The 20668-nt window shown below is 41.9% G+C and overlaps 1 protein-coding gene across 2 annotated transcripts in view; it reads right to left on the reverse strand.

The window, feature by feature from the left end:
• Positions 1-20425, reverse strand: part of LOC142150929 (uncharacterized) — a 35889-nt gene extending 15464 nt beyond the window's left edge. Inside the window, exons 1-8 of one of the 2 annotated variants that reach the window (XM_075206126.1) lie at positions 20286-20425; positions 12556-12606; positions 11816-11923; positions 10256-10297; positions 9188-9229; positions 6590-6637; positions 2401-2442; positions 1376-1417 (exon numbers count right to left, since the gene is read on the reverse strand). In XM_075206126.1, coding sequence (XP_075062227.1) covers positions 1376-1417; positions 2401-2442; positions 6590-6637; positions 9188-9229; positions 10256-10297; positions 11816-11923; positions 12556-12606; positions 20286-20328 — 418 coding nt within the window. In that variant the 5' untranslated portion in view covers positions 20329-20425. The remainder of the gene's footprint in view (positions 1-1375; positions 1418-2400; positions 2443-6589; positions 6638-9187; positions 9230-10255; positions 10298-11815; positions 11924-12555; positions 12607-20285) is intronic. The other variant, XM_075206127.1, reaches the window with a different exon arrangement.
• Positions 20426-20668: the final 243 nt, after the last annotated feature.

Here is a 20668-nt window from a genome sequence, read left to right on the forward strand (position 1 = left end):
ATTTATGGTCATGTTATCAACAGAGATAGAAATGTCAGGTATGCTCTTGTTGGTGGGTGGGAATATTATTAACTCTGTTTTAGAGAGATTAAGTTTGAGTTGGCGAGAGGACATCCAACATGAAATGACAGATAGACACTCAGTTACACTGGACAACAAAGATGGTGAGAGATCAGGAGAGGATAGATAGATTTGGGTATCATCTGCATTGAGATGATGCTGAAATCCAAAGGAACTTATTAGATTTACAAGAGAAGCGGTATAGATAGAGAACAGCAGAGGACCTAGGACTGAGCCTTGCGGTACTTCAACTGATAAAGGAAGCGGAGCAGAGGTGGCCCCAGAGAAATTAATAGTGAAAGAGCGATTAGAAAGGTAGGGTGAGAACCAGGATAGAACAGTGTCTTGAACACCTAGGGATTGCAGCATTTGTATGAGAAGAGAGTGGTCAACGGTGTCAAATGCAGCCGAGAGATCCAGGAGCATTAGGAGAGAGTAATGGCGTTTAGTTTTAGCAGTGATCAGATCATTGACAACCTTAGTCAATGCAGTCTCTGTGGAGTGTTGAGAACGAAAGCCAAACTGAAGAGAATCCAACAGGTTGTTTGCGGAAAGTAAGCGTGTAAGGCGAGTGTAGGCAAGTCTCTCTAGTAGCTTGGAAGGGAACGGGAGCTGAGTGATGGTACGGTAATTTGAGAGAGAGTTTTGGTCAGAACCTTGTTTTTTTAGAATAGGAGTAATCACTGAGTGCTTGTATAGTGATGGAAAGATGCCAGTAGAGAGCGAGAGATTACAGATTTTAGTTAGAGGTGGAATGAGCACAGGAGACAGGGATATACCAATTTGCGAGGGAACAGGATCAAGAGGACAGGAGGTAGAGTAGAAAGATAAGAAAAGAGCAGAAATTTCCTCGTCATTTGTGGTGTGAAATTAAGAGAGGGTGTCAGAGGGTGGTGGGAAAGAATTGAGCTTATTGCTTGTCGAGGAACTATTGCTTGTCGAGGATACTATTTCTAGTCTGATCTTATCAATCTTGTCCTTAAAGTAGGAAGCAAGATCCTGGGCACTTTAACAGGCTGGAGCTGCTCTGGGAGCCCTGGCGAAGACCCCACTCATCCACAATGATAAGTTGCCTAATACCGCTGTCACAATATAGGTGTTTGAGCACTTTGATTGCAGAGCACCGAACACAATCACTGTGATGTACATATCTACTGCAAAATATACTTTTAACAAAGTAGATCTAGATAGCCTGCACTACCAACAGAGACAAAGACATTTGTAAATGTGTTACCATATACTCCCCTATCACAGAATAAGTTATACGCAAATCCAGATAGATTTTTCCCAATTAAGACTATTTTATGGTACTTACCATTATATTTTAGCACTGTGAGCTCATTAATCATGTTGTCTTCTAAAAAAACAAACAAACAACAAATGTCATATAAAAGTTGTTTTATCACAGATAGTAGTATCACACTTACTCTATATGTATGTCCTGCTGCTTGCTTTTCTAATATAAGGCCAGGGCCATCTTAACAACATTATGGGATCCCGGGCAAAGCAGTGCACCGGGGCCCATATATATATATATATATATATATATATATATATATATATATATATATATATATATATATATTTATTAATATACATATATATCACTTTTTTTTAAAATCCCCCTTAACTTATCTATCAATCGCCCTGTTTTTCGAGTTCAATCCTCTTCTCTTATTCGTCGCTGTTCTCCGCTCCTCTGTGCTGCGCTCCCAGTGAATGTTGGGCATCATCACGCATGACATTCACTGCGAGAGCAGCACAGAATTGGGGACCAGTGAGGGAGCCGGATCACCACCTGACCCGAACTGTCAGGTGACCGCAAAAAGTAAGTTGTTTTTTTTATTATTATAGGAGTCCTGCCTTGTGCCCTCTTGTCCGCTGGGTCCCTGGGCACCTGCCCATCGTGTTCAGTCAGATAGACGGCCCTGTATAAGGCTCTGGCATTTCCTCTTTGTACAGCAGCTTTGACAGATACTATACATTTCAGGGACAGTTATTTTCCTTATTTTTAATTCTTAAACAATCAGGACATTAGAGATAATGATTTTAGTATCTGTAACAATAGATTGTTATAGTAGGGGGGTGACTGATACATTTTGCTCACTCTTGTATTCTTCCTTATATTAAACAACATGAGGGCATGGGAGTCAGTGGCCCTAATGCTACACTTCCAGCTGCCCTCTGCAGACTGTGTATGGAGTTAGGCTCAGCTCCTAGTGCTGATAATGGTGGGGATGTCACACACGGTAGATATGTCTTTCCTTACAGGTGTCACTGAGGACTTACTTGTATTTATTTATGATGACTAGTTTGTAAGATGTAAAATGTGAACATTACCTTTCTGCTTAATCCTTGACAGGTCTCCCATGATGTTGGAAACTGAAAAAAAAAATTGCAAAATTAAACTCCATAGAAGCACAGAACATTCCCATCTCTTTATTTTTCTCCAATGTTGCTTCAAACCCTTCATCCCATTAATATTCCTAGATCCTTCATGTCATACTCTATGCTTTCTGTCTATAAACCTCAGTAGACTTCATGAGTTGACACCAGCCTGTAGCATTGAGCTTCCAGTCTCCTAAGCCTGATTCACGAGAATCTTATTGTGATTATCACACATCTCACCAGTTTCGCTTTATGTGGTTCACTGTGTGCTTTGGTTTCCCTTGGTTACCACTATCTACTGTTCAGCCTGGCGTTCCACTATCATCGGACGCCATCTTGCCTAATGCATTTCCCTGGGAACCTTCAAAACCTCTGTTCTGCAGTGACTGGATCATCTGCAGCCAGTTCTCTTTATAAGGGCCCTCCTCCCTTTAATGGGTATCAGATCATCCAGTCTCTCTACCTGATAGGAAGCATTTCCTCTGACTGTTGTTTCTGATATTGTGGATGGTGCAGCCTGTTGTTACTCAGAATTCCTGTGCTGCTCATCTCTGCTCGGCAACTACCTGTGCTGCTCACTGCTTCCCAGCAATTACCTGTGGAGCTCATCTCTACTCAGCAATACCTGTGCAGCTCATCTCTACTCAGCAATACCTGTGCTGCTTACTGCTTCCCAGCAATTACCTGTGCAACTCATTTCTACTCAACAACTACTTGGTGGTTCGCTGCTCTGCTCGCCCTAGAGGGCCACGACCTGTGGTGGAGAGCAGCCAAGGCCATTTTCCCTTGCGGGAATCCCTGGTGAACACCTCTCCACAGTTAGACTCCGCACCTCTCTGGGGGTAAGCTGTCACTCTAGCAGCAATCAGGACCATTCCCATTATCTGGCTTTCATGATAATAATTCATTAAATGTTGAAAGAGCATCAACCATCCCCATACTAACTAAGTTAATAAACCACTGTTGTTTCCCTGGTGTGAGTGCCATTGTCCCCAATCTCTTTCTCCAGCCTCCATGTAGATAAATTCAGCAGGAGGTATAAGGTAAACTCCCCCACACCATTCCCTTCTGATAAGAAAGACAAATGGCTTCTGACCTGTGACTCCACACAAATGACCTGGGCAAGGGGTGTGGGAACCAGGAAGACTATATTAATTAAGGTCAAAACACAGTGAGAGAGACTGGACAGTACTGACTGGGATTAAGGTTCCTGATGGACTGAAGTCACTGAGGTAGGAAGGATAACTATGAATTAGTCAAAGAATGTAGGAAGCCTTTGGGTGATAGAAAATTATTGTGTCTGCCAAAAGTGTGGTGACACTGAAACTTTATCGCTAAATCGGTCGTGGTGAGGTAGAACTCTAAGATACCCATAGAATTATTATGTTCTGTACCCCTTGTAATCTTATCCAAAGTCTTTCTTACTGGATAGCGTAAAGTTAGTTAAATGACTATTGATAGTGATTGTAAGATCTTTTGGTGGAGTGGTAATAAAATTAATAGTTTGATTGCACTGATATCTATCTAGATGGAGGTTCTTACCCACACAACATTAAAAGAGAGAGGAAGCTTAGGCTATTTTTATCCCAAACAGGAGCTGCATCACTAGCAGTTTATGTATCAGGTATAATACATATATGCACAATTGGATGAGATGGGAGTAGACAAGAAGACAGGAGGAGAGGAGACCTTGCTCATGTGAGCTTACAATCTTCAGACAACTGTCACAAACACGCTCCCAGTTGCCATGACTTTCAGGGTGTATGCTGTATGAAGTTACACACGATTTCAGTCCGCAGGCTCTCTCTTCCTATCACACAGGTTATAGACCTACGGAATTGCTCAAACACAGCGCTCTCACAGCCCCAGACACTTCAGGTTTTCTACCACCTATTGAATACGGACAACAGGACCCAAATATACTGTCCCTCACTGGCCCACAAGGCTTCTAGATATCCACAGACTAGCTAGACCCACATCATCAAGCAAAGGGTTACCTCTTCACACCTCCAGACTGTTGCACAGATGTAAATGCAAGCATATACAACTTGTTAATCAAATGTATCAACAAATCACACACTACCATTCCAAGGGTTAACTTGGTTGAGCTATTTCTTCTTAACAGGCTAATGGATTTGTTAGAGTATCAAGAACGCAATATATTAAATTATAGATTTAATATACAAAAGTACAGGGCATTCAGATATAAAGAAAAATAATGAATAAACAGTTAATAGATTGACATAACAAGCAAAACAGTTTAAAATTAAAGGTGTTACATTCAGAGTGTCACTTTCATGAATTGCATACTCTGTGGCAAAGCTGATGGGCAACTTATCAATGGGAATTGATTTCCCAAAGGCTTACCCTTGCCCATTCCCAACACAGGTTTTTTAAGCAAAATGAAATGGCATAGACTTCACAGGGGTAGTGTTTAATGTTAATAGGGGGCAGGTATGTCCCCTGGGTATCACTATAGTTCGCTCACAAATATTCCCAAAGTTTTGTCCTGTGGGTGATTTTTCACAGATATATTCCAGAGACATAACTCCCCCTTCAATAAACCGGTCATAATCTCCTGCACATTTAAATACCAAACATGATGGAATTATGACAATGTGACATATCTTTGGAAAAAATATGTGAGTAAAGCTGTTACCGGATACTGACAGTACTTGTAATTCACAACCCTGGTGTGATTTCTGCTCCTCAGTATGGAGTTCCACCCAGATTTCCCAAAATATGAACTATATACCTGTATAGGCTTTCACATGCAGCCTACAAGGATGTCCAGCTGGGATCGGCCCCACAAAGTCTATTCAAGTGTCCAAAACTCCATCCCAGGCCAGGCTGTCTCACAGCAGGAGCCCTTTGAAGCTGTCACAGTTGACATCTTATCTTGTCACACTGGGATGTGCAAAGCCATCAAATACATTTACATCAGACTCTCTGTCTTTACATTTTAAACTTTAACAGCTCAATTTATTCATGGATTCATTTGATATAACCTATTTACATTGCAGTTATGATTTATCCCTTATAAAAAACTGTAAGTTCTCTATGTTCATGAAAACAGCTTTCATCTATTTGCTTCTCCATGTCCACCTGCAACTAATACTAAATTAATTAAACTAACTTCTTCATCAATGATTTTATATAAAACATGGCCCCTTCCACCCAGTACAAAATTCTCTACACCTGAAGTCCCCACTTAATTTTGTAACGCAGTAACTGCAGTGAACTAATTAATTGATTATATATATTTATATATATTAGAAAAGCACCTTTCATTACATGTAACTGCAATAGTAAATTAAGCAAGAAATTCTGATGAAGAGCATTAGTACAAGGTGAAAGGTTCATCCCGGATGGTCTGTTTATATCACCTGGTAGAGATGGGATACAGTCCTGCTACGCTCTCTACATTGTGTAGTATGGAGTACTGAAAGAAAAAATTAATCTGCCCATCACTGGCTTTCGAATACAGAGTTTGTGGAGCCGATGGTTGCAAATAGACAATTTTTATAGATGGCTTCTTTGAACGTAAATAGTGTCTGGCTCAGCAACAGGCCCAGAGTAAGCACCTAGTTTTGCAAAGCAATGTAGAAAAGAGAGTGGAATGATTATTAAACTGAAATAAAGGAGTGCTCCTTGCTACGGTTAAGGGTGTGTAGCCATTTTAATTCCACAAAAACACATCAATTTTTCCCCAGCTCTGAGCTGGCAGAGATCGTGTCTTCTCTTACAGTTTTCTTAGGACAGAAAAAGATGCTTAGAACCCACAAAGTGTCACATGTAATAAAGGCTGCCATGATGTCTCCTTACCTCATGACCAATTAAGACATAAATGAGACTAAACCGAGCAGTGTATTAGGAGAAAAACCAAAGGAATGGCTCTAGACTGGTCGGAGGTTGGATATCGATATCATTTGATTCCACCTCCAGGACCTACTGTTCCTTCCCGTAGCTGTCTCACAAGAGCAGAGAATAAGCTTCCACATTGATGTGTGCAAGTCACACCAACTAGAGGCACCAGTGCAATCCAAAGCTATTTGTGTTACACTTTCAGTGCATTTCATTTATGAGGTGCAGTGATTGGGTGTTCTGCTGCATGGTGTGATATCACATCAATTATAATTACCTGATTTCCAGAGCTCCGAATCATCATTTCTCAGACTAGTAGTTGAAGCTGGGGAAAAAGGAACAATCCATTTTGCAACTTTTCAGTCTATGGAGTCTCTTAAGATCTGTAACATCATTTGACACTATTACTGACATAATCTTGTATGATTGTAAGACTTTTTACCCTTAATATGGACCACACCTGGGAATTGTCTCTCAGTATATGGAAGTGAGTTATGCTGGCTGTTCAAATACAGCTATGTTCCACACCACTGAGCAGTGTTGGACTGGTCCACTGAAGTATCAGTAAATCCCCGGTGAACCAAAGTTACTGATGGTGCCGCCACTACCCAATGATGGCACAAATGTGAAATGTATAAAATGATTAAGTCATCTAGGCGCCACTGTGGCTCTCCTAAGTTCTGAGTTGGTGCCGTTTTTTCAGCACACTTGATCTGGAAGGGTTTCTGGGACCACCCAGCATGACATAATTTATTGGGCATCACACCCTGACTCTGACCAAGACACAAGCATGGCTTTCCTAAGTACCGTACTGTGCACTTGTACTGCTCCTCCACTGGGCTGTGGTGCTGATCACCGGTCCTCCTTCCCCCCAGCACATGAAGCTGACAGCTTGGAACTGAAGGTAAATTTGTCTAGATAATCATTATTTTGCTTTTCTATGGAGCATCATGCTTCACTGTATGTCCACTCTCTCTTACCTTCTCTCCTGTCTGTGCCGTTCCTTCTGCCCTTCCCCTATCTATGTTAGTATCTCTGCCCTTCGATTGTCTGTGCCAGCCTCTCTGCCCTGCCCCTATCTATGTTAGAATCTCTGCCCTTCCCTTGTCTGTGCCAGCCTCTCTGCACTTCCCATATCTATGTTAGTGTCCTTGCCCTTCGATTGTCTGTGCCAGCCTCTTTGCCCTTCCCCTATCTATGTTAGTATCTCTGCCCTTCCCATGTCTGTTCCTCCTTCCACTCCCTGTGACATTCTCCTTTATTCTACAACCTGTGCCCAATCAGTTTCCTCTTATCCTGTCTGTACCAGTTTCACCCATTCCTCGTCCTGTGGCAGTAACTCTCACTCATTCTCCTCATCTTCGCCTCTGGCCCACTTTTTGTGTGTCTGTCTTAATTTGGTATGTGCAACTCTGTCTCTTCATCTATATTCTATTCACCCCCTTTGTGTTTGTACGTTCCTGTCCTAATATTGTAGGTATATGTCTATCATTTCTCCCCCTTTCTTTCTGTCTGTCTTACCTTCCTCCTCCTCTTCTACTGAGGTTTATGATAGTGTCCTGGTGGCTGCTAATCAGAAACAATGAGGACGATAGGAAGCACAACCGTGTCCAATGCCACATAGCTGAACCTGAGGATGGCAGATAACCACGATCTTCTGATTTTAATAAAACATTTTATATACTACACTAAATACAAAATTAAACTCCATAGAAGCACAGAACATTCCCATCTCATTATTTTTCTCCCATGTCCTCCATAGGCCGTCCTCACCCCCTGTCAGGCAGCTGGCCACACCCCCTGTCAGGCAGCTGGCCACACCCCCCTCTGGTTGCTGGCTATGTCCTTTTCGTTTTCTGCCAGCACGCACTATTTTATGGGCTCTACCATTGCAATCCCCCAATGGACCCTTCATGCCCCAAGTCGAACACGGTGCCACTGAGGGTTCTACTGTGACATGTATGGAACATGCTGTGATAAACCCTGCACATCCCTGGATATGTCCTTCTCCGTCATGTAAATCACTCTGATCATACTATGAAATCTATTTACCAGTAGGTCCAGTGGGGCTGTGGTAACTATAAATAGGTATTGCTGCATATCCCTGTGATACAGAACATTGTGCCACCACTATTTACCAGGCTGGAGCTGCTCTGGGAGCCCCGGCGAAGACCCCTCTCATCCACGATGATAAATTGCCTAATACCGCTGTCCCCATACAGGTGTTTCAGCACTTTGTGTTCGGTGCAATCAATGACTGTGATGTCCATATCTACTGCAAAACATGCTCCGAACAAAGTAGGTCTAGATAGCCTGCACTACCAACAGGGACAAAGACATTTGTAAATTTGTTACCACATACTATTCTATCACAGAATTATTTATACCCAAATTTCATATTAAAGATGTTTTATCACAGATATTGCGATCACGCTTACTCTATATATATGTCCTGCTGCTTTTCTAATATAAGGCTCTGGCATTTCCTCTTTGTACAGCAGCTTTGACAGATACTATATATTACAGGGACAGTTATTTTCCTTATTTTTAATTCTTAACAAATCAGGACATTAGAGATAATGATTTTAGTATCTGTAACAATAGATTGTTATAGTAGGGGGTGACTGATACATTTTGCTCACTCTTGTATTCTTCCTTATATTAAACAACATGAGGACATGGGAGTCAGTGGCCCTAATGCTACACTTCCAGCTGCCCCCTGCACACTGTGTATGGAGTTAGGCTCAGCTCTTAGTGCTGATAATGGTGGGGATGTCACACACGGTAGATATGTCTTTCCTTACAGGTGTCACTGAGGACTTACTTGTATTTATTTATGATGACTGGTTTGTAAGATGTATAATGTGAACATTACCTTTCTGCTTAATCTTTGACAGGTCTCCCATGATGTTGGAAGCTGAAAAAAGAAAAATACAAAATTAAACTCCATAGAAGCACAGAACATTCCCATCTTTTTATTTTTCTCCAATGTTGCTTCAAACCCTTCATCCCATTGTTATTCCTAGATCCTTCATGTCATACTTTATGCTTTCTGTCTATAAACCTCAGAAGACTTCATGAGTTGACACCAGCCTGTAGCATTGAGCTTCCAGTCTCCTAAGCCTGATTCATGAGAAGTTGATTGTAATAGATTAAATGATGAAAGAGCATCAACCATCCCCATACTAAGTTATTATTATTATTATTATTATTACTATTATCATCATTTATTTGTTAGGCGCCACAAGGTATCCGCAGCGCCGCACACAGTACTAACAGTAGACTATACAGGGTGAAACCATACAGAACAATGAACAAAAAGTACCAGTACTTCAGAAACTCCGGCCAGTCATATTCAGTAAAGACGGAGCGGAAGAACAGGTATGGAGACAGGAGGGGAGGGGGCCCTGCTCATACGAGCTTACATCCTAAGGGAGGGTAAACAGACCAGGCACAAGAGGAGCCAGTTGAGGGAGGAGAGAAGGAAGGATGAGCAAAGGGAGGAGATGGGGGTTAAGTTAATAAACTATTGTATTCCTGGTGTGAACCCCATTGTCCCCAATGTTTCTCTCCAGCCTCCATGGAGCTAACTTTAGCAGGAGGTACAAGGTAAACTCCCCATCACACCATTCCCTTCAGATAACAAGGACAAATAGTTTTTGATCTGTGACTCCACACCAATGACCTGGGCAAGGGATGTGGGAACCAGGGAGACTATATTGATTATAGTCAAAAGACAGTGAGAGAGACTGGACAGTACTGACTGGGATTAAGGCTCCTGCTGGACTGAAGTCACTGGGGTAGGAAGGATAACTATGAAGTAGCCAAATAATGTAGGAAGCCTTTTTTGTGATTGAAAAACTAGTGTGTCTGCCAAAAGTGGGGAGGCTTTTAATTTATTAGGATAGAATGTTCCCTATTGTGAATATTTTACGGTACTTACCATTATATTTTAGCACTGTGAGCTCATCAGTCATGGTGTAATCTAAAACATATATAGATAAAAAGTGTCATATATAAAGCTGCAGAAAGAAGAGCTCACAGTGAACATGCTTTCTGAGATGTAATGCTTAACATGTCCAGGTGGTGGCGACTGTGGTGGTGCAGATTTTTGCTGCTGCTGAAGAGGTGGATCAGAGCATATATTACACTGACAAGCTGTGGAATGATATGTAAACAAACTTCAAGGAAACAGCATTCCACTTTTTTGAGTTAGTAACTGGTTTACTGAATAGAAACAAAGCTTTTCTCCTGCCACAGAACAACCTGACTTTACCCATCCTCACAATTAGTAAACATAAGCCATCGGCCCAAATAAATCATGGGACAGTTTACATAAAACAAATAAATATGATACATGACAACACCAATGAACCTTTTACTCTCATGATTTATTGTTGTACATTTGCCGGTAAGTGTACTGACATGTATATGTCCACAGGGGCATAATCGGCACCTGTGTGACTAATTTAGGGAGATGATTTTACAAATATTACTGACTCTCTCCTCATGTGATGTACTAGAATAGAATACCAAATCAGCTGCGTTCTGATCCTATGCAGTGGTCAAAGTGGACATTTAGAATTGGGGTTATGGAAATATAAATGAATGAAGTATGATAGGCTGTCCCTCTCACACATCCCCTGCACCATCTTCTCCCCTGTCCCTCTCACACATCCCCTGCACATTCTTCTCCCCTGCCTCACTCACATATCCTCCTGCACCATCTCCTCCCCTGCCTCACTCACATATCCTCCTGCACCATCTACTCCCCTGCCTCACTCACATATCCTCCTGCCCCATCTCCTCCCCTGTCACGCTCACAAATCTCCTCTGCACCATCTTCTCCCCTGCCTCTCTCACATATCCCCCTGTACCATCTTCTCCCCTGTTCTTGTTACATATCCCCTCTGCTCTATCTTCTCTCCTGTCTCTCTCACATAACCCTGCACCATATTTGCCACTCTCCCTGTCACATATCCCCCTATACCATCTTCTCCCTTGTTCCTATCACATATCCCCCTGCACTATCTTCTCCCCTCTCCCTATCACAAATCCCCTCTCAACCAGTCATTTATTCTCATAAGGGAAGGATTATCATTGAACGTTCCTATTTACAAGATATTTCTGAGAATTGTACAACAGTCCTAATATCAATCTTTATGAATATTGAATTGAAAACAATGTCTCACTATTGTTGTATTCTTGTTTCTCTGTTTTCCACTGCTGGATTCATTTGAACAACATTCATTTACCAGTACGACTTAAGTATATTTATTACATCCCTTTGTTGTCACGTGATTCACCTATGTGTTTGTATGGGAGATAAACAGTGATTAACTTCATCCTTACTTGTTATTTCTCTTTCTCAAACTAGAAAAACATTCACCTATTTACAAACAGGGTTTTCTGTATTCCGTTACACAATCATGTTTCCAACACTCAGCATTCTACAGATCATTATGCATTCGCCTTCTCCTATACCTTCTTCTCTAATACTCACAATAACCAAACAAGAGTCCAGACAAGATGGCCAAGATAAGAAATATTATTACAAATAGAACCGCCAGAGCTGCTGTGAGCCAACTATGCGTATTCTTCTTCTTGTCACCTGTTATAAACAATAGTCGGATAAAGACACAGATCTTAGCTGGCAACAGATCAGAATGAAAACAAGTCAACATCTTCACAAAGTAGAGACTTGGGTCTATTTATCAAATGAAAAAGCCCTAAATCCTGCATAATGGGAGTGTTTGCTGGCTTTACAGCTTCTACCTATCTATTGAAGGCCCCTCTTGGTGATGACTATTGCTCCTCTTGGTGATGACTATTGCTCCTCTTGGTGATGACTATTGCTCCTCTTGGTGATGACTATTGCTGCAGCTAGTCTTCATCCCTGATTGGAGCTTGAAATAATTTTTTATTAAGAATTTTGTCATTAATGACTATATGACAGGTGACAACCAGTGAATGCTTCTAGTTTATTTTTTCATGTGTGTTCTTTTGGGGCTTTATTTTCCATATATGTATTAGATGCATCCTGCAGTGTATTGTGTCTGTCGGTGCAGAGTGTACCTACACCTGTATTCAACAAGACACGGTTCTCCAGGTCTGCTCCTAGTTCAACACAGATGCACGATTTACCTGCATTTTTAAACAAGCGTAATATCCATTCAAATTTGCTTGCCTTAAAGAAACAAGCCCCTAGTTATTGATTATAGGAGAAACTTTGTAATTTCTCACCTGAAGTTCTAAGAAATGCTTCATTGAAGGGGTTTGAAGGGTTCTCAAAATCTGAAAAGAAATGAGAATACAGGTAATTAATATTGTAACTCATTCATAAATACCAAATTGCGTGTCCTCGTTGTTGGCATGAATCATCCAAATGGGGATGTCTGTACAACTAGCAATAGACGATTGCTAGCCCAATTGCATGAAGTCTATGGGAACCCTGGTTGATGAACTTTGCTGACATTCTGGTCCCGCTAGGTGGCTGCAGACTATCAGGGGAATAATGAATCCAGAGGAAGGTCTGCAGTGACAGTACTGGGTTATAAACATTTAACAAAGTCAAGGGTCTGGGTCAGAAGCAAATTAACAGACTGGGAGCCAGACATGGTGGAGTGGAATGACTGAGATGGTACATTGTTAAAGACGGAATTGTGACCGTCCCACCAATCAATGCGAGTACATTGGTCAAACTTTAGTTATCTCCACTGAGAGACAGCTCTAAACAAAGGACAAGCACAACTGTGAGATACACACTCTAGAATATCACAGTCTATAGCAGGCACTTGGCCCGATATCACAGTATTCATGACCTGAAAATGACATTGAAGCTCGATAATTATCATTGAAATCAATAGGATTATCATAGCGCATGTAGACAAATGCAGTCGGATATGGTCCATATTGCTCTGTGTATGGGGTCATCTTCTAACCACACGAGCAGTAACCAATTACCTAACAAGTGATCCTGGGTTTGGGAGTGATGGGATCTTGGCCAATTTCTCCAGCTATGTTCATTAAGACATTAATCATGTTATCCTACACTTGTGCCAAGCAGCAGGATTACCCCATGTACGGCCAACTTGACCTCAGTAATTTGCAAACTTTAAAGTCCTGGAGAACTTGAAAACCTGATAACCCTAACCATATAAAGCTAAATAATAAAGGATACTGTGTCTAGATGGGAAGAACTTTACTGTGCAGCGTCCATTCTGCTGTCCTCCACTGACACAATGACATACCCGGAACTCAACAAGAACAGACCTCGACATATTCATGGATACAAATTGGCCACAGCATCTATCAATTTCACATATTTATACACCGATCAGCCACAACAGAAAAACCACTGACAAGTGAAGTGAAAAACATTGATTATCTTGTTACAATGGTACCTGACCAGAGTTAGGATATATTAGGCAGCAAATGAACAGTCAGTTATTGATGTCAATGTGCTGGAAGCAGGAAAAATGGGCAAGTGTAAGGACCTGAGTGACTTTAACAAGGGCCAAACTGTGATTGCTAGACGGCTGGGTCAGAGCATCTCCAACAAGCCAGGTCTTGTGGGGTGTTCCCGGTGTGCAGTGGTTAGTACCTACTACAAGGGGCCAAGGAAGGACAAGCGGTGAACCCACGACAAAGTCACGGGCACCAAAGGCACATTAATGTGTGTGGTGCGCGAAGAATAGCAAGCCAATCAAATTAAGTACCTCTGCCAAACTAATTATCTTCCGCTCCTCAATGACATAAAAAATTACTTGGGACTCTTGAAAAGGTCTCTTTTTATTTCTTGGGTTGGGCGTGTCACCTCGGTGAAAATGGAGAGGCTCATGTATCTTTAAAATAACTTACCCATTAGAGTTCCCCCTCCCTTCTTCTCTACTAAAGCTGGTGATGTGATTCATTTGGACTGACAATCAGCGGCAGATCCAAGCTCATATTTGCCAAAGATCCACTGGAGCAGTTGGCCTGGGCTTCCCTGGTTTACGCACATACTATTATGCAGCCAGGTAAGTACAATTCATCAAGGCACGTATTTGCCATTTTTGTGTGTATCGCATGCAAAATCACACTGCGCATAACTAGAGCCAGGTAATACGCAACTAAATGCAACAATGTCCACTGCATCTATGCACGTAAAGAACACTTACTGCAGCCTACGATTTCTGGGAAAGTACAGGGTGGGACAGGGACGTTTCCGATTTGTCCCAATTACCCAACTGTAAAAATTGGAAGGTATGTATTGGAGACAGCTGCAGCTCCTCCCACATTGATAGGACAGTGTACCAATGGGATCTGATAAAACTCTGATATCTCTGGTCCTGTATGAAGGCATGCATCTATGTTGTACATTTTGCAGTGCAAGCCTGCCAAGCTGTCAGATACATTGAGTCTACTGGCAGTGGCGGAACTACCATTGGTGCTTCAGGTGCCGTGTACCGGTGCCCATGGAGATAATGAGACATGCTGCAGGGCAGATGCAGACAGTCGGTGGCCCCCGGTTACCTCCTCCCCAGCTCTCTGCACCGGTGCCCATGGAGATAATGAGACATGCTGCAGGGCAGATGCAGACAGTCGGGGGCCCCCGGTTACCTCCTCCCCAGCTCTCTGCACCGGGGCCCATGGAGATAATGGGACATGCTGCACGGTAGATGCAGACAGTCGGGAGTCCCACTTGCCTCCTTCCTGCCTCCCTGCACCAGGGCCAACAGTCTGGTAGTTCCATCTTCGTCTACCATACTAGAGAAGCACATCACTACGAACATGGCAAACTGCGGCAGAGTAAAAGATAGCAGGATGCACATATATAGTGAAGTAGAAACACTCCAGTTATTTCTTATATATTATTCAGCTTGGTACTATAACCTTTGAATTATATTAATGTGAAATAGTGGCTTTATATGTTCTTTAAATGGGTTGGGTACAAATTTACGATGGTAGAATTATCGACACAATAGTTCCGAGAGGCTTAATACCAGTACGTAAATTTCCTGAACACGGATAAAATAGCGACATTGTGATTGCTGACAGTGAAAGTGGCGATAGTCAGACTGTTTCCATTAAAACGACATCCCTGACGATGGACACATTTTTTTCGTGGACCCCACCCCCTAGGTAATCCAGCCCCGTGATGACCAGCCTGGGGCTGGTTGGCATCATGGCAGGGGGACACCACGCTGCAGGTTCCCCTACTATGGTGCTACCAGCCCCGGCTGGCTAAGCCTAGGACTGGTTGGAGGAAAATAGGGAGAACCCCACGGTGCTTATCCCCACGATTTTCCTCTGACCAGCACTAGGCTGGCAGCACTAGGGTTAATATGAATGGGGTGGGAGGGTTTACATTTTTGTTTTTAACATTTACTTATTTATTACACAGTTTACTGTCGGCAGCCACTGGAGCCGCTGGCATTTCTGTTTTAATGCTGGTAGTGTGACTGTCGGCATTTTCACTGTCATTAATCACACTGTCGGTATTTATAGTGTCAGGATTTTCATGTCAGTATTATTACCTTCAGTATTATTTCTGTCTGAAACATTACCATTGGCTAATACTTGTAGTTCAAGAAGTACTAGCATACTCAAGCAGTTTATATCTGCCAGGGCTTCCTGGGACCAGTAGTGCCACATAGTAAAATGCTATGGTTTTTTTTAACTATTGTTATCCCAACTCCCACTGCTGAGGTGTGTGGGAAGAGGCTCAATGCTATCATCTCAGGGCTGCTTTTCGTGGGACCTTTTTTTTTATATTTTGCAGGCTGGTTTCCCATAGTCATAGTCTGGAAGCTGATTACAGCTTATATAGGGAAACTCAGACTCTTCATCTCCCCTCCCCCCACATTAGCAGTATCCCACATAGACTATAAGCGCTTGTGCTTGGTTCACTTTTTGTGGGGTGCTAGTTAGGGGAACGGGGTGCTACAACTGTGGTTTTATTTATTCATTTTCCATTTTTTTTTTATGCACGTTTAAACCGCCAGTCATCATCATCAATTTCATGATAACAACTGGTCTACCTACTATGTGGCGACGCTTAGATATACTCAAAGCGCTTAGACACGGCATTAGAGAAAAAATAGAAAGATGATTTATTATGCAGAACAGGATTAAATACAGCACGGCTCCTTAACAATAGCAGGTCCAACAAGTGAGGAGATCAGTTCAAATAAATCCAGGGAGATAGGTTCCACAGTGAATCTCTGGCAGAACACGTCTTGGCCAAAAGTTAGTCACATACGTGTCCAGCTCCCAGGGTAGCCTCTTTTATCACTTCATATTCCCACCTTGGGAACTGCCTGCCCAGGGGAGTTGCAAAAGGTCTTAATTGGTGGGTTTCTCACAATAACCAGTCCCCTCCCCTACCTCCCCCAGGTGTCTTCCCTCAGGTGACCCCTGCTGGGTCCGGCTCCTGGCTGTCTGTAGAGCTCACTAGTGGACAATAGGGAGCAAACAGAAATAACAATGGTACCTTAATTCACTCAACTCCTGAGGGTTCCCTGTGGAGGTGGAATTTAACCCCTTAAGTGCATTTCCAAGGAGATGATTTCCATCACTGATACTTCCTTATAACAACAGGGCTAAAACTTGCAGTCCGGGTATGGATTAGAATAAGGGGTTGTCACATTGGCTCCATTCACCATGCCTGTTTCTTTACACACACTATTATCTTAAGATACATACAGCTCAAAATAATTAAGCAAGAGTGCAATTTTGCGTGTTATATTCAGACTGGACTTTGCACACAACTCTAAATGAGCTGGTAATGTTTTATTTAGGCCGCATGTAACTTGTACAACAAAGTGCTGCAGGGTAACTAAGTCCAGTTTTTTAGTTCCTTGAGCAGAGAATTGTTGTAGTCCATATTTCAGATCAGAATCCGCTGCTTGGATTGAATAGTAGAATAGCCATACATTGCCTGGCTGCTAGGATCAGGTTAAATATGGGCAATATATACCAGAGTCCATGGTAGAATCACTGCTGTACATTTATGGCTGACTTCCAAAAATCAATATAATTAGTCCAATAATGAAGCCTCAGTAGCATAGGCCATGGGGCCGATGATACATTTTTCATACTAATACTTAATAATGTCAAATTAATAACAAAAAGAAAGTTATAAGTCTTCAATGCGTTAAGTGATGAATAAGACTCTCTGCACAGTGGCCGGGATGGAAGCAGATAAGATGGAAGGAAGGATATAACAAACGTGCAGGAAGACGGAGGTTACCACAAGAGCAGAGATACCGGTTATCTTCCTTCCCTTATATCTCCCTGGACTGCTGACTGATGGACCCTACAGAGTAGTGGAAGCAGGAACCCGGATAGATGACTAGTAGGAATTCTGGCCTTTCTGTTTTGTCCCTGTTTACTTGGTACAGGGCACAAGGAGTGAATGTGGACATGGGTGGGACATTTTCCTCTTCATTGCACTGGCTGATTCTAAACAGGGATCAGCATCAACATAATTGTTGGGAAAACGGAGGTGCTGAGGCATTGATTACATGCATGTCGTAATAATCCCGGCCTTCAATGGGTGACATATTGAATGCATTCCTGCCGACCATTGGCCAGCGCTATGTACTGGAGAAATATCTGCTTTAGATGTTCCCAGCTGTACATATAACATACTTTGCAGAGTAAGCCGAGTTCATGCCGGTGGTGAGGAGAAAAATGTAAGGATTGTAGCATGGATTTGAGGCAAGCTAGAAAAGGAAAACAGGGAGTGAAAGATTCCAGCCTCAGCGCTGAATGCAAGAGCGCTGCAAAGCCAAAGCAGAGCTCAAAACCTTTGCACCTGTGCGAAATGGCCATTTCCCCCATAATCCCCGATTCACCAAAATACTTTCCCTGATTTCACGGATCTCTTACCATGACGGCTAAAATAAACATTTCAGTGGACACTAGCCTCACAAAACAAGAGGAACATTCTGGTGATATGATTGGCTGTAGGTTGTTATTTTCCCCCACTTAAGGTATATTATCTGCAATTTCTACTAATAAGGTTCACAGAATACAACTGTCCCCAGATTGTAGGGACAGTGGCAGGTTATAAAAATTTATCTCGGCAAATGTCCTTAATATTTAATATTAACTCCACAATAGAAAAGAAAGTTCAGCATAATATATGAAAAAATTACCATTGATTTTTATCTCTAAGCTTAATAAGTTAATGTTTATTTTATGGGGTATTTAAACAAAGATGTATACTATAATCAGACTGATTAAACACGACATGAGGGTTATTGTAGTTTTTCAATATCCACCAAAACATGTTGTGTGGCTGGAAACGAATTTAAATTGTTGTCAACTATGATGATTTAATAATACAAAACATAAACACCTTAGTCACCGTCGGTGCACTGATCACAGTACAAATATATCTTATCTCTCTCCAGATACTTTGTCTCTTATGTGTACTGTGAGGATATCACCCTTAGCTGGGATGACAGTTACCCTCTGTGAGATTCAACTCACTAGGGCAGACCAGACTATATCCAAAAGAAGACTTTATCACGACAGCACAACACCACAAGACATTCACACGATACAGGGTAATAGTAGCATGTATCCTCCAGCAGCCTCTTGCAGTCAGTGCTCTAAAGTAGTAATTTCAGTATCCATCAGAGTCTTATCCTCCCGCAATATTACCACTACCGATTAGCTAGACAGTTACGGTGTTGCCCAGCCTGAGTTACTGGCTCACACAGACCCTGTCCTGGTAGGGTTTCCTCCAGTGGCACCACAAAGCCTGGCCCAGAGTCCATTTTGCTGATGTCTTGTACACCAGGATCCTCCAAGCTAGAATCGCTCTCTTGGCATTCTGCTCTCCCTATAATATTGACTGTATACACAGGAAGTAGGGTAAAATGTCTCACTCCTCCCCCTTACAGCAGGGGTCTATCAGTGGACACTTAAGCTGTTAGACATACAGTCTCTGTTACCTTGATTATACAATGAAATGGATTAACTAAATTAGCTGTTTGGCTGAATACACTATACATGGGGTTACAATATTACATCAAGGAATGGCACTGCACGCTTACATGAAACAATAAGACTTTTGACACATTGTATCAACAGTGTTACGCCATCTGAATCTGTGATTCATTTTGATACAACAACATTTATATTGATACATTGATACATTTCCCAATGCTATTTCAGCCAATATATTACTTTGGAGACACATTGCATATCATTAGAAGTTCTAACCTAATTAACCTAACCTAATTACCTCTCAGATTACCTGTTGACCTAGCTAATTAACATGGGCTGCCAGCTAGTTAACTCAGACATTGTTCTGATTACAAACCAAATCTAAGCTGCACCTCATAACAATGGACATTAGAGACAAATGGTAATTACATTAGCTGACACAAGCAAAATGACTTCTGCTGTCCTGTTAGTTTCACAAAGTATCGCAATATTCTTTATATTTATACTCATACAATATTGAAGGTAATAGCAATGGCAAAATGTTCCTAATAACATGAAATAATAATACACATAACACACCGATGCTCTGGTGTATATACTTAGATTGGGCCAAGGATTAAAAAGTACATTAAACCGTGAGAAACGGGTGATGAATAAAAAGTCCTCAGTCCAGTAGTACCCAGATTCTTACATGTACCTAGAGATACAGATATTTCCCACTATACTCTCCGGACCTAAGTCATTAAGGAGAGAAAGGCAAATAAAGGAGTAACTGCTCCTGGACAAACCATGTTACAATGCAAGAGGTGCAAATTACTTCATCATTTTGCACATAAGATAAATACTGGCTGTTTTTTCATGTAGCGCACAAATACTTGATAGTTTTATTTTTACACTGATATTTAAAGTTGATCTAGGACAAGCCCCAGTGCAAAGTTACTTCTTTTTTTGTTGCTTTGCTCTCCTTAATGACTCAGGTCCTCCATCTTCTGTATTTCTCACTATTTTATTTTTTTAGTATTTTCTGTTACCTGTATTGGATTCATCCAGTGACTGCTCATAAGCATTCTTCATTTCTCACACTAGTAATACTCAGACGTCTCTCCTCCGTGTCTGTCTCTCCCCTGTCATAGATCTCATCACTGGAGCAGAACATGTCCACTGTCTCCTCTGCCCTTCCTGCGAGCGTGGGGGGAGAGGGTTACCGTAACTGTGTGGATAGAATTCAGGAAGCTGATTACAATGCTGACAGCAGCTTATTTCCTATTATCTGTCTAACATCCTACAGTGAAGGAATACCTTTCAGTCATGTTATTACAACAACCCATAGAAGATAGTGGCGGCCAAGGTGCCACCTTACGGATTTACTTCTCCTTCTTAGTGAAGTCTTGGGACATTGTAGATTCCAATTCAC

Source organism: Mixophyes fleayi, chromosome 4 (genome assembly GCF_038048845.1).
Source record: "Mixophyes fleayi isolate aMixFle1 chromosome 4, aMixFle1.hap1, whole genome shotgun sequence".
Lineage (NCBI taxonomy): Eukaryota > Metazoa > Chordata > Amphibia > Anura > Limnodynastidae > Mixophyes > Mixophyes fleayi.